Below are 13269 nucleotides of genomic sequence, written 5' to 3'. Positions count from 1 at the left end.
TTGGAAGAGGGAGATCAGAACCATGTCACTGTCGCTTTGAATTATCGTTCTTTTTTGTGTGCTCCAAACTGCAAGCCAATCAAGGCAAACCCTCGTTTAAATATCAGAAATGTCTGCAAAAAAAAGTGTTCTTTCCCATTTCTTCTTATCAGTTCTTGGTTAGTTGTGGTAGAGTTTTCGTGCAAAAATAAGACGAAACAAACAAAACATCCCATTCTCACTTATCAATCATATCGAAATGTGACAGCAAAGCTATCACATAACACGTGATGGGAATATGTGGACATTTTTTTGCCGTGAGAGGTTTTGGTTTCACATTCGCGGTCAGTTCATCGAACCAGAACTCTCAGCCAGTGTTAAGCTAAAATAACGCTCAACAGTCTTGCATCCTTTCGGCGTCCTTGTATCGTGCGGCTTTGTAATTTCAGCAACCAAGAAACAGAAGAAAATGCTTGGTTCTGTTCTAATCCGCTCATTTGTTTCCCGTTTGAATGACCTCATTTCTGCGCCACTGCCGCGAGACTGTGTGGGAGATACAATGGTCGGGGGTTTTATTGGAATTCTTAATCTTCCAAAGGTGTGGGCAGCTGTTCTTGGAGGAGATTATACATTTCATTCGGTCAATAGGTTAAAACGCTTTCTACCATTCGCTGGGAGAGTCTGAAGGACCGTAAGAAAATGATCATACCGTGCCGACTGTTCGTAGCTATTGGTGTAAAAAGAAGTGTCAAACAACGCATTGTAAAGCAATGCATTTCTATTAATTGGACCCCCTTTTCTACACATGTTTCCTGGTTTGCTTACCATGGGTATTAAAAGGCTATCACCGCCTTCAATAAATCCTTCTTGCATCGATACAACAAGACAGCGGCACCGATATCTTCCCTACCGTGCAGAACATGCAATGACAACTAGCCCTGTTCAATTCGCCTCTTATCATCAGATGCGAGCCCTACCGGAGCCAATTTACTGCTTGCATGTAGCAATTATTTCCTGGGACTGTTGCGCTCCTTCGCTTCCTTTATGGTGACCACTGTGTTTCTTTAATTGTTGTGACCGAAGCTTTAAGCAAACGAAGGTGTACCTTCTTCTAGGCTCAGATCGAGGACGGTGTATAGACGGGGCCACAGCTGTTGGACATTTGCTTGAGTTCAATACTGCTCCAGAATGTCCCTCCCGGTATGACTGCCTCTAACAAGTTATTGTGTTGCTTGTGCAAATACACACATTTCAGGACGGCAATCAGTGAGGGTAGCAAGCGCTGCTGCTGCTGCTGCTGCTAACTGCCACTCTTCGGCTGGGGCTTATCTTCTGCTCCAAAAAGCGAAAAGGTTACGTCCAAGGAAAGGGAACGATGCTCTCGCACGGATACACCGCGTCTTCTAAGTGGACAAGAAGAACCGCAGAACGGAAAACACAGCACAAGAACAAACACACAAGCTCTATCTTCCCATCCACATCGGTTCAGACCGGCGGAGGATCGAGGTGCGTGGAAGCCCAGGTTCTTGGCGTTCTTCTTTCGCTCTTCGCTCCGTCCGTTTGTCTGTGTGTGTATGCTTGCACTCTTCCACCTCGACTTCCACCCTTTCGATAGCTTCCACTGCTCCGGAACGCGTGCAAATTGAGGATAAGAATGCGAAACCACCTCGTAGCGATCGAACAGCGCCCCACAAGACGCACCCGGGCCCGGGCTGGGCCGGGCGCGGCAGCACGCAAGGGAATGATGATGGCCATATAAAAAGGCTGTCACACGCGTCGCTCGGCGGTTATTGTTTTCGTGGTCGCGGGAACGAAAGCTTCGATTTCGATTTCGGATAGGCGGGCGGGTACCCCACGTCGTCGTAGTGCGAGATTTATGCGCTTGTGTAATCGTGTACGCGGTACTGTGCTGCTAAATTAGTGTTCTTGATTGATTGGAAAAGAAGCAAAAACAGAAACACCTTGAAGCCTACGGTGATACTGATAAGCCCTTACCCACTTATCCGTGTGGACGAGAAGTTAATTAACGTAAAAGCTCCGGCGTGTGCCTTGTGCGTTTGTGCGTCTTCCGTGCGACAACAGCCATGGAGAAATTGATACAAGTTCTAACCATTCTCTCGGTACGTCGGTCACCTTCTTTTCCCCCTGCATGCGTGAAAATGGTCCTAATTTACAGTGGGAAATTAGAACGATAAAGGGAGGGTTCTTTCTTACTTGCATAAAACTGTGTGATAAGCGAAAGGGATGCAAAAGGAAGAGGAAGTAATGGTTGGGAAACAGTATCGGGTTGTAGTAAATGGCTCTGTGGCCTTGACTCCAGGAATTAAAATCGTGAGTGAGTTTTCGCTTGGTCGCTCTCTGTCACTCGCTCACTCTTTGGCGTTTGCTGCGTGTTGCCTTGATTGGGACTGGTCGAAAAGTGGAAATATAAATTCTGGACACGGATTTTACGCTTCCCCAAAAGTTGGTCGGCGCCAAGTCTGGGAGTGATTTTGGTGGTAGAGCAGAGTAGCTACCATTTCGATTGCGCCATACCATCCCTCGAAGTGTTGAAAAGGAAGATGGATTGTAGTACGATGGGAATTCTTTAGAAATAGTGTGAGTGTACAAAAGTAGTAGACGAGAATGTATTAGAGATAGTTTATTTTATAAAAGTGATATATAATGTTGATTAATTTGCAATATTTAATTTGAATTGTTTGAAAGAGTGATTTTCAAAGCAAACTGGTTATTTGTACAGTATACAAAAAGATTGTATACTTTAGATGTCAAATATGCTATGTAGAAAGTACCTCAAATCCAATCATAAAACATGAAATAAAAATAATAGTTAGCAAGACTTTAATGTCCATTTTTTCCTAAAAAACTGTTATACTCGTTGAAATAGATTCTATTATATCAGAAAGATCTATTGTAGGCAAACTGTGTTTTTATTTACAGTGACATAACATAATGTGAACATTTTCTTTAAAAATATAGAATTTGAACAAAATAAGATTAAATTTTCAAAACTTTTATACGACTAACTTATGCGAAACTATCATTTATAAAAATTAAAAAAATATCGAAATATTTTTATACTTGACAAAGGTGATTGTAATGATGAAATTACGAAAAAGAATTTGAAATATTAACACGTTAAAATTGATATAAATTTATTGGAAAATATATGCCTACGTAGAAATAATGTTGATAATACAATTATAAATAACGGATAATTATGATCTCTAATGCATTCATAATCATAACTAAACATTCTAGATAGAAATTTTACAAAATTCTGGTTCGTTGGATTTTTTAACATTGCCACAAAATTGAATAATTACATAGCTAAGTCTGATAATCAGTTTGGTTTTATCCACTAATCTCAAAAACATATGTCAGATTTCAAAGCTTCTAGATTTTTATCGTATTAGGAAGTATAAGAATAGCATCTAATAGGAAAAGCCGCCTTAAAACTGTATCTCTTATCGACAATGACAACAAACAATCCTAAATGTAAAGTCTTTAACAATCCACCACACGAAGAGCATCCTTTCTAACGCTTTGAAATGTCAACAGTGACCACACTCTTCAAACCGTTCCTCCCAAATGCCACAAAACACACAGTGCACAATGCATCTTTTGGAAGTTGCATCCGTTGTTGTTTTTGCTACAAACTGCCTTTTTCTCCAGTCTTTGATTTCCTTTCCTGCACAGCCATAAAGTATCGGGATTACTGGAATATCTCGGCAGATTGCTCTCCCACTATCACGTTTACAATCTCCGCAGCCCGGGGTAATGTCGTTAACCTTTTAGCTCAAAAACAGTCGTGATTGGATGCGGGTGCGTGATACACACATGCTCCGATAATCCTCCCGTCGCTTTAAGGCGTTGTTGCGACCGTTAACGGCATGTTCCGACAAAAAGTGTCCAAAAATAGACCCCAGTTCCTGAACGTACGACCAAATGGTCCCAAACATCGACAGCGGAATCGTGCGTTCCTCCACAGTATCAACTGGCAACTTCACTAATCGATGAAATGATACGTGTGTGTTTATTATTTTTGGGCGATTCTTTTCTCGCTTGTAAATACTTTCCAAACGGCATACCAAAAACTTGACTCAAAATGTCACACCAGGGGAACAGTTAGTTCACTCCACCCAAAATCGGCGGTATTTAGCGTGGCGGAACAGGTTCCCGACCACGGTCCCGGGACGGCGGGACTCTCTGACCACATTCTAAGCAACGCCAAATGCTAATGTAAGAGGACGAAAATGGGTTTTAATACACGGTGTGCGGTTGGTTCAAGGTTATCGCGCAATGGAAACCCGTTCCCGTAGGAGAAGATGCTACGCCAGGAATCGCCACCAGTCGTCCTGATACGGTTCCAGAACCTGTTACGAAGCTCTGGAAGTGAACTTTTCTCCCCCTCAACACACGCGCAGAACAGTTCAGTGACCTCCAATCCAATGTGTGGGCAAACGGTCAGCTGCACTAATTTATGCAAAACTTAGCGGCTTTGATGGCCTTCTTTGAACGCGCACGCACGCCTATCAGCTTTATGGGACGATTGTATTTAATCGAGTTGTCCAACCAACAACAACAACAGAACCCATTCATTCTTGTGGACACTGAAACATCTCCACCCGCTGCTCCATTCGGCAGAATACGATCCTGAAACGGATATAAATTCTAGGTCTAATAGTTATTAACAGACGCCACGGCCGGTGTGGCCGTAGTCGTCACCGAAAAATCGATGACGAAATTAATCGCTCGACTGACAACACTCATCGATGATCTTTCGATGTTTACTGCCAACCCACAAGCCCCATGGAGGGTAAACATTTAACAATCAAACGTCAAGTGTTTGTCCGTTTTTTTTGAGGACCAGCGCCGCGGGCAGCAAACTGTTGTTCCAACCGTTCCACTTGTATCTATTTACCTACAGAATCGTGTATCGTGGGGGGACACAGCTTGTTTATCTGCTCAGCTTAGTATGATACGATTTTGGGGTTCGCTTCTTCCGCGGGCTAGCTTCTTCCAAGCAAAATGACATTATGGAGTCATAGACAAACAACAACACACATAAAACATAAATCAAGGCCATGGTCCCTGTACCGGGCTAATGACGACAATCGAGCGATAATGATACTGCCGACTGCTCCGTTTAGGATCCGTCCGGCCATGCCATGTTGGATGTGTCGAAGAAGTCCCGCGATGCGTAATCTTCCTCCAAATGGGATCGTGACTAGATCGTTTTAAGAAACCAGTATACCAGTAACGAACCGGAAGAGGGCAATAATCCAAAATATCAGTTACTCACCGAATGGGTACCATCCAACTTAAGACGTAAACTGTGGGGGGGAAAACCCCGTCCCGAATTGGTATTGCCAAAAGTAGCCAGAATCGCATGAAATATTTATAAGCCCATTATAAGGGTTTGCAGGAGACAATGTCGGTGATTCATCTCGAGCAAATCGCCGCACCTGATCGTTGCCAGAGTGTGTGGAAGGTGTTTGGTGCCTTGCTGACATTAGAATTAAGTTCTCGGAAAGTCAACGGTGCTTTGGAGCTGTCAGCTCTGTCTAGCTGGAGAGCTGACATGTCTCTCCCAGAATTCAACAACAATCTACATTTCAATCACGGCCCAAGGCGATTAGAAGCAAGATGGTCTAGGGCCCGCAGCACCGTAATCAATCACAATAAGTCCGAACGACGGTTGCATTACTTTTCACCCACTCTGTTGAGAGGTGAAACGAAAAAATAACAAATAGCTGCTTTTTTACGCAAGGCTGCTGGGTCATCGCTTTCATTGGAACAATTACTGGATAAGATAAAAAGCAATTTTGACCGATGAAATATTCATTCACTTCAATATCCGCCGAGAAGAAGAAAAAAAAGGAGTGAGAGGATGTCTATATTTCGATGATGATTTGAATATTTCGCTAAAACCAAGTTCAATGACGCTTATCGGGCTTTGATGAATGTTCTTCGGCTCGCTGTCTGTCTCTCTCAGCTCCCCCAATCTCTCAGTAACGCACGCTAATGCCATTGGACCGGTCCTGATCCTTTTGGCGGTTAATCGACAACATTTCCCATTTCCATAAAATAAAGCAATTTGCGCGCGTGAAGCCCCCAAAACCCATCCCGGCTTGACCTTAATCTGCCCGCCATCATGCCATTTGTTTCGTCTGCCCGATGATGAACAAGCTCTCTCGGTGACGCACACCCGTTCTGGCGAGGGCTTTGGTTTATTGATTCCCGTTGTTGCTGTTGCTAAATCCCACTTAGGGATGGGTTTTTGGGGAGGGCAACAAAAAAAAAAAACACACACACCCATTGGTTCCATATTTCGGATTTATATTTACACACTGACGCCCGGTTCGAAAAACAACAACCACTTCATTATGCAATTTTGTCACGCTGTGGGTCGCGCACGTGTCGCCCGCAGTACCGCATCCACCGGATCGGGATCGGTTCACCTTTCTGCGCGTCCCTTTCACTGTCAAGGTGAATACAGAGTGCCGTTCAGCTAGCTCCACTCCCTTTCTTTTTGGTGCAGCGAGTGGACCTCGTTTAGAGACCGCACCTGCCCGTGCTGCAATAGTGGGTCAGTCGGTACACAACCTACGCTAACGGCCAGTGCACGGCCCGGTTGGTGGTTGCAATTGTTTTCACACCCTTTTCTTTCACTTTTGCCGAATAAATCTTTCTCCTGTTGGCAGTTTGGAGAGGAGAATTTGCGTTTTTTGCCATAGCGCTTTGGCGACATTTTTGCACGTTTCGATTTCGGTATGTGGTTTAAGCGGAGTGAAATGGTGAAGGAGTGAAAACTGTTACACTACACAGTGGTCGGTTTTGATGGTAAACAATGGAAGGTTTGAAGTAGAAAAGTGGATGCTCCTTAAAATCGTTTTAAATGTTTTTTTTAGAAATTGATGTGTTGATGATTTGTTAATAATAAAACGTATTTATTATCATTGTTTCTATGATCTTTGATCGATTGAGCGGTTAAATGTTGAAAAGGGATGTTAAAAGAAACATTAAGGACATGAAGAATTGAATTACGTATGACAAATGAGTAGCTGTAGCCTTCAACCCGTATATAAAATGAAAAATAGAATAGAAAAATAGTACAAATAATAGCAAGTAACCAATTACACTTAAAGGCCGGGGAACACTGTCCGTACTTGCTAGTGTAATTTCGATACTCACTAGCGAATCTGGCGGCGACTGGTAGAAGCTTTTTTTGGTCATCGAGGGAATGGTCATGCCGGATCTCAAAATTAAGTAGTTTTTCCATCGTTTTTTGTCATGAAAATGGATGCAATGCGTACTGGACATGTACATCTACCTTTTACAAAACTTGTCTCGTCCAAATTAATTAAAAAACATGGAAAAAATACATATTTTCTGAAGGGACTCCAAATTATTTGGAAAAATGCTTCGGTCAGCCGCCGCCAGATGCGCTAGTGAAAATTGAAATTACACTAGCGTGTACGGACAGTGTCCCCCGGCCTTAAGAATACTTTATAAGTTAGAAGGAAAAATGGAAAAAGTTAGTAATGAAATTTAGTAAAAGTCCAGAAAATAGATAGAAAAATGAGAAACAAATTAAAATAATTAAAATGAAACGCCTTTGACAATGGCGAGTTGCTGCTGAAAAATAAGTCTTCAAATTCAAATCAAATTGCTTTTATTTTTATTTGTGAAGAAGTAAATTAGCTGTAAAAGAAAAAACACATGAACATATGAACAGATCGTTTATGTATAAGGCAATCTAGTCGCTCGTGTTAACTGTGCTAAAAACCAGTACAAATGCAATTTAGAACATTACATGAGTAAACATCTTTTTCTCATAGAAGAAAACGTTAAAGTTCGTAAAAATAATGTTCTAGTACTTAAAATACTAATTTTATTACTGATATCAACATAACATGCCCGGCATGGATTCAAGTCCCGATTAGACCGTACCCCCATACGTAGGATTGACTATCCTGCTATGGTAACAATAAGTCACTGAAAGCCAAGCTCACTTCACTAGTGGGTACAGGCAGGCCTTGACCGACAACGGTTGTTGTGCCAAAAGAGGAAGAAAAATCAACATAACGTTTTTAATTAGTAATTGAGAAGCATACATCTTCTAAACTGTGCATAATTTGACAAAGACACATAGCTACCGTATTTCTGGAATTGCTTTCAGATGCTGTGAAGCGAAGAAAGCCCCTTCTTCTTTTTATGCCACCAAATAAACATATAATTCAAATACGCATCATTCGCATCGATTGAAATGCAGTATAAAATTACATCATAACACATCTCCGGTACTTTGTTCGAATGTAACTTAATTTACATTTTGGACTGCAACTGGTCAACTCCGCCTGCAGCACCAGTGATGCCGCCAGTTGCATCGATCATTCGCCATTCGCCTGTGTAACAATTTACAGCGATATGACCAGCAAGATATGATTATGCATTATGCTTGAACCGATTCCAACAGTTCTGTCATTCGAGCGAGCTCCAACAAAAACAACAACAAAAAAAACCTACGAGAAACCATCCGTTTACAATGCGGAACGATATATAATTTCAATGCCACAACGACCGGAATTGCTCGCATCGGTTTTTTTTGTTTGGTGCGATTACCATCTTTCGAGCTTTTCGAGGGCACCCCGGCAGTGAAAAGCAACGGCGGACTGCTCGGAGGGGCAAGAAAGGAAAGAAAGCAAGAAAGGCACATAAAACTATCGCACACAATCGCGTCTACAGGCGTCGTCCAAATCCGCCCCGTTCGTGCCAAACGCCATTACACGGCCACTGTTGCTGCGCCTCTCTATATGCTGCAGCATATATCTTTCGGTTCGTCGCTTGGTTTATTTTATTTTCGCACCACCGGGTTTGCCTTCTTCCCTTCGGCTCTCTCTCTCCGGCTCTGTTATTGGCAGCGTGTCAAAAGTGTTCTTGGGTTCTGGGGCGCAAGAATAATGTCGCCAGACAGGAATCGAGGAGAAAAAAAAGCACCGGGAACCGTCGACGATAACCAAGCGAAGAAGAAACTCTCCCCTGGGAGTAACCCCGTTCGAGATTGGACTGGAAGAAAGGAATATTATTGTTTCAAATTTGCTATTCCCGTCAATGCGGGCAGTATATTTTTATGTTTACGACATTCCGTCAAACGAAAACTGTCGCTTTATCACACACAAAGACACACACTTTCCGCTCGAGGCGCAGATTTCAAATCCATTCCATGCTAATCGGAGCATTGTTCCAGTCCCGTCCGGGGACGCAGAGAAAGAGAGAGCGAGTAATTGAATCACAAATAATGTGACATGAACGTTTGTTTTTTCTTTTCTTTCTCTTGCTTTTGTCTCCTATCTTCCAGCTGGTAACACCGCTGCTCCTTGCCAGACGCATCCAGCTCGTCAACATCAGCCCGGAGGAGGCGCAAAAGTACATCACGCAGCAAAGCTTGGACCTGCGGTATGCGGCCAAGCTGGGCGAACATCCGCTCGGCTACACGCGCAACGTTCCGGCGGATCCAGCCACCTTCTACTACAACGGCCGGCTGATCGACAATCCGGAGGACTACGTGGAGGAAGAGTACGAGGCGAAGCAGTTCCACGGGCAGGTAGGCTAGGCTGCAATTTTCTTTCCAATGGACAAGATGGCTTTGTGTTGGTACGGAATTAATTTACACATGGCAAATTATGCAAGAGGCTGGCACACACAATTGAGAGAGGAAGATTTATTTGCCGGCCACCGTCCGGTGGACCAATCTTCTTTTTTTTTTTTTTTTTTGAAGGCAGCCTTCACGTTATGGGCTGGTGGGCACAGGACAGCTAAACTGCGCGTTGGTTTTACTTGTTTTTTGCACAAACCAAGCATCCGTTTGGCTTACTGCCCACAAGGACGTTAGCGCTCAGTAAATCCTTGATGTCCGCTGGGCGGTTTTATGGTTTTATTTTGCACATGATAGCGTGTTTATGGCTACGGTGGCTCAATGGTAAAGCGTAGCTACAATCAATTCGGCAAGGCATTTAATAGTACATTCAAGGCTGCGTTGTGCAGTGCATAATTTGGATCAAAGCGGCGTAGTGTTGCTTTTAATTCAATAATTAATAGTCGCCGATAATGTATGTGTGCATTATGAAATTATTTGCAAAATGAATAGTATTAACTGGTTAACTTGTTTTTTAGCTCATTAAGTGAATACTGAGAAAAGTAAGAATTCCTACAGCGCCTACCACAACCGTATGGTCAGTCGTTTTTCACGATTTGTGGAAAATCCGTAAGAGATAGATAAAAACAGTGAATGCATGAGTCGGGCAGAATACTATTTCACATCTTGTTATATTTTTTCTTCAAATTTTTTAAATGTTTTTACACGCCTTATTACGAAAAAACTAACTAATGGTCATACCATAACTATAAAGACACTTCGAAAAACAGGTTTTTTGTGCTAACTAAAGCATTTATAAATCGTTCAAAAATATAAATAACAAATTCTAGAAAGGTTTTTCAGAAAAATATGTTTTACCGATTCTTAAAAAAAGTATTTTTATGACTTTTTTTTAAAGATTTTATGAGTTTGATAAGAATAATCACCAAAAAAAAAAATTATATACCTAAAGTATGCAAAAATAATTCCTTGCATGTAATGATTGTTTTGAAAATACAAATCAAAATAAATTATGTTCAAATCAAAATAAATTTATTATATTATATTATATAATAGTTAAATTATATTTTTTTTATATTTTGAAAATGGCCATGTGAACCTTGTCAATTTAGTGAATAACGGCTCAAAACTGTTCCGATCAAACAAAAGTGACAAAGAAACCTCAACAACGATTTTTTATCAGAATCTAAATATTTGCTGCTGTTACATGCATAGTTATGGAATGTAGTCCTAGCCTGATATTTTTTCCCCTCCCACCACCTACTTCACCATCGATTAATTCATTATGCAACGATTTAAGACTATTTTAAAGTTTTAATATTTTTAGCTGGGTCTTATATTTTAGCTATTGGACTTATAATAGGTCAATTCTGTAATTATCCTAATTAGATTTTTATCAAGAAATTTCGCTACTTTAAAAAATAATAAACTCAACGTGCTATCAAACGTAATTTGTAGTTTTAGAATGTGATTTTGCACATGAAAAGTCTGTTAAGGAGTTCAATCTGAGCATTCACCATACACGTCATGTTAGAACTATCAGCTTAAAACTACTAATGTCTAGAAATGAGCTCAATCGTTAAATACAATAATCTATTTGGTGTTAGTGTTTTGCTTTTTTCATGTGGTTTAAAGCTTGTTTCAAACGGAATATCTACCAGCATTGTTTTAGAACTCATACAACGGAAATGAAATTTAATGCTTTTTTAGTAACATTTTTATTGAATTGATAGCAAAACATTAAGCCCACTACGATAAACATTTCATCACCAAATGTTGTGCTCTCTTTCCCATTTTCTTTTCATGTTGGAGTCTAGGATGGGCTCGGTAGAGCAATGTTCGGCTACAGTGACCACAATCAGGCCCGGCTGGAAGCACGCAACGCGAACGGGGAAGTGCGCGGCTCGTACCAGTACGTCAACCCGCTCGGCGAGGACGTGATCGTGCAGTACTGGTCCGATGGGCTCGGCTTTCACCAGATCGACAACCGACCGGAGGTACGCCTGCAGCCCGTCACGGACACACCGGAGGTGCGTGAGGCCCGCCTTGCCCACCTGAAGGCCTGGGAGGAGGCGGCAAACCTGGCCCGTGCCAACCCGGCCGTAACGTCCGGCGGCTCCGACGAACCGTACCGTGCGGTGCAAGCGAACACGGTGGAGGAAGAGCCCGAGCAGGACGAAATCCTGGCAGCCGTGTCGAACCAACACCAGAGCCTCATTCGGTACCCGAGTCTCCCCTACACCGATCACATCTCACCCAGTGTCTCCTCCGGCGGACAGCAAGACGAGGGAGTCGTCGTGGAGGCTGTGCGCAGTGTGAAGAAGCGTGACAACGAGCAGGACGACCAACCGGACGAGGCGGTATCGGCCGATCCGAAAGGGTTCTTCTACAGCTTCGACTATCCCGTCCAGCTAGTGGCGGAAAGCGCCGCTAAGAAGGCTGCCCGTGTCGGACTGGACGAAATCCCGCAGGAATCGGTGGTGGTGGAAACGAAAGAAACGAACGCACCGAAAGCGGTCCCGTTCGATGATCGCGTATCGCTGAAGGCTGTGCTGAGCGGCGAAACGCTCGTCGATGCGGTACATGATGCTCAGGTTTCACCGAAACAGAGACTGCAGTCGGAGCGAAACTAAGTTTTTTTTTGGGAAGGAATGCATCAACAACCGGTTGCGAGGAAAATCTATCGATCAACGACAAAAGTGAGAGAAGCAAAAGAGATCTCTGAACGAAATCCAGACTATCTGCAGCAATGTGTGCAGAAATGTGTATCGGTCCGCGTCAATCAATCGAATTGTCAAACGCAAGCGCAAAAATAAAACAATCTGAAGGAATGAAAAATAGCTCAATCTGTTCGGTGGTATTTTGTTATCTCAAGGATACTCAATTCTTGCTTTCGTTTTGTTTCTTTTTCCGCCCCATGACCCGGTTTTCTGTTTGCAGAACCTAAACAAAGCATTTTCGACGCGATGACATTTAAAGAATTTGAAAATGAGAAACAGGAAAGATAAGCCTGTTGGACAGAACGAGCTCAACCAATGGCTTTTCGGTTGTACGGTGGCTAACATTTACGAAAATAAACTCCACTCTTTCTAATAACATGTTATTACCTCCCGGAGCATCTTTCTGGCGTCAAGGGGGGATCGCTAAATGCGAACGATGCAACACACTCATTAGCAGCAAAATTGAAAACTGAATCTCATTCATCTCGCCACCCAAGACAACAAGACAACATCTCCCTCCCCCTCTCTCAAGATGGGGAATTCAGAACGGTAGCATTATTAATGGATAACAGCGCGAGCTAAATACCAGCGCCTGCGGCTACGGATGACGCTAAACAAAACTGGATGAAACTTAATCAAGAATCCGAAACAGGTTTGATTCTTCTCTCTGCATTCCCGATCGTACGCAGGAAGCAAAACAGGGAAACGGCAAAGACGGCGAAGAGTGCGCCTCGGGTCATAAAACAGATCTTCCAGCGGTTGGGGCTAGAGGAGCAATTAATAATGGGAAACTTGAGTTATGGATGATCGTCAAACTACATCAAAGCTGAGCATCGAGCTCGAGCGATCATGTTTCGGTAAATGCGAAAGGTTGACACGGTTTACCGTCGTTATAGTTTATTGCAGCGT

At 42.7% G+C, this 13269-nt stretch overlaps 1 protein-coding gene across 1 annotated transcript; it reads left to right on the top strand.

Annotated features, from left to right (window-relative positions):
• The first annotated feature begins 1753 nt into the window (after positions 1–1753).
• LOC121593308 lies at positions 1754–12480 on the top strand. The gene is made up of 3 exons (XM_041915554.1): positions 1754–2099; positions 9344–9589; positions 11458–12480. Exons 1-3 carry the CDS (start codon positions 2064–2066, stop codon positions 12271–12273), a joined length of 1098 nt encoding a protein of 365 aa, XP_041771488.1. The 5' UTR covers positions 1754–2063; the 3' UTR covers positions 12274–12480.
• Positions 12481–13269: the final 789 nt, after the last annotated feature.

The sequence above is a fragment of the Anopheles merus genome, chromosome 2L (genome assembly GCF_017562075.2).
Source record: "Anopheles merus strain MAF chromosome 2L, AmerM5.1, whole genome shotgun sequence".
Lineage (NCBI taxonomy): Eukaryota > Metazoa > Arthropoda > Insecta > Diptera > Culicidae > Anopheles > Anopheles merus.
This window is presented reverse-complemented; position numbering and strand designations above follow the sequence as displayed.

What these genes read in the sequence shown, in the direction of transcription:
- LOC121593308 (XM_041915554.1), top strand. Translation starts at nt 2,064, where the DNA reads ATGGAGAAATTGATACAAGTTCTAACCATTCTCTCG. An exon ending in AAGTTCTAACCATTCTCTCG is followed by an intron (nt 2,100 to 9,343) that starts GTACGTCGGTCA and finishes CCTATCTTCCAG; the next exon opens with CTGGTAACACCGCTGCTCCT. An exon ending in CGAAGCAGTTCCACGGGCAG is followed by an intron (nt 9,590 to 11,457) that starts GTAGGCTAGGCT and finishes GTTGGAGTCTAG; the next exon opens with GATGGGCTCGGTAGAGCAAT.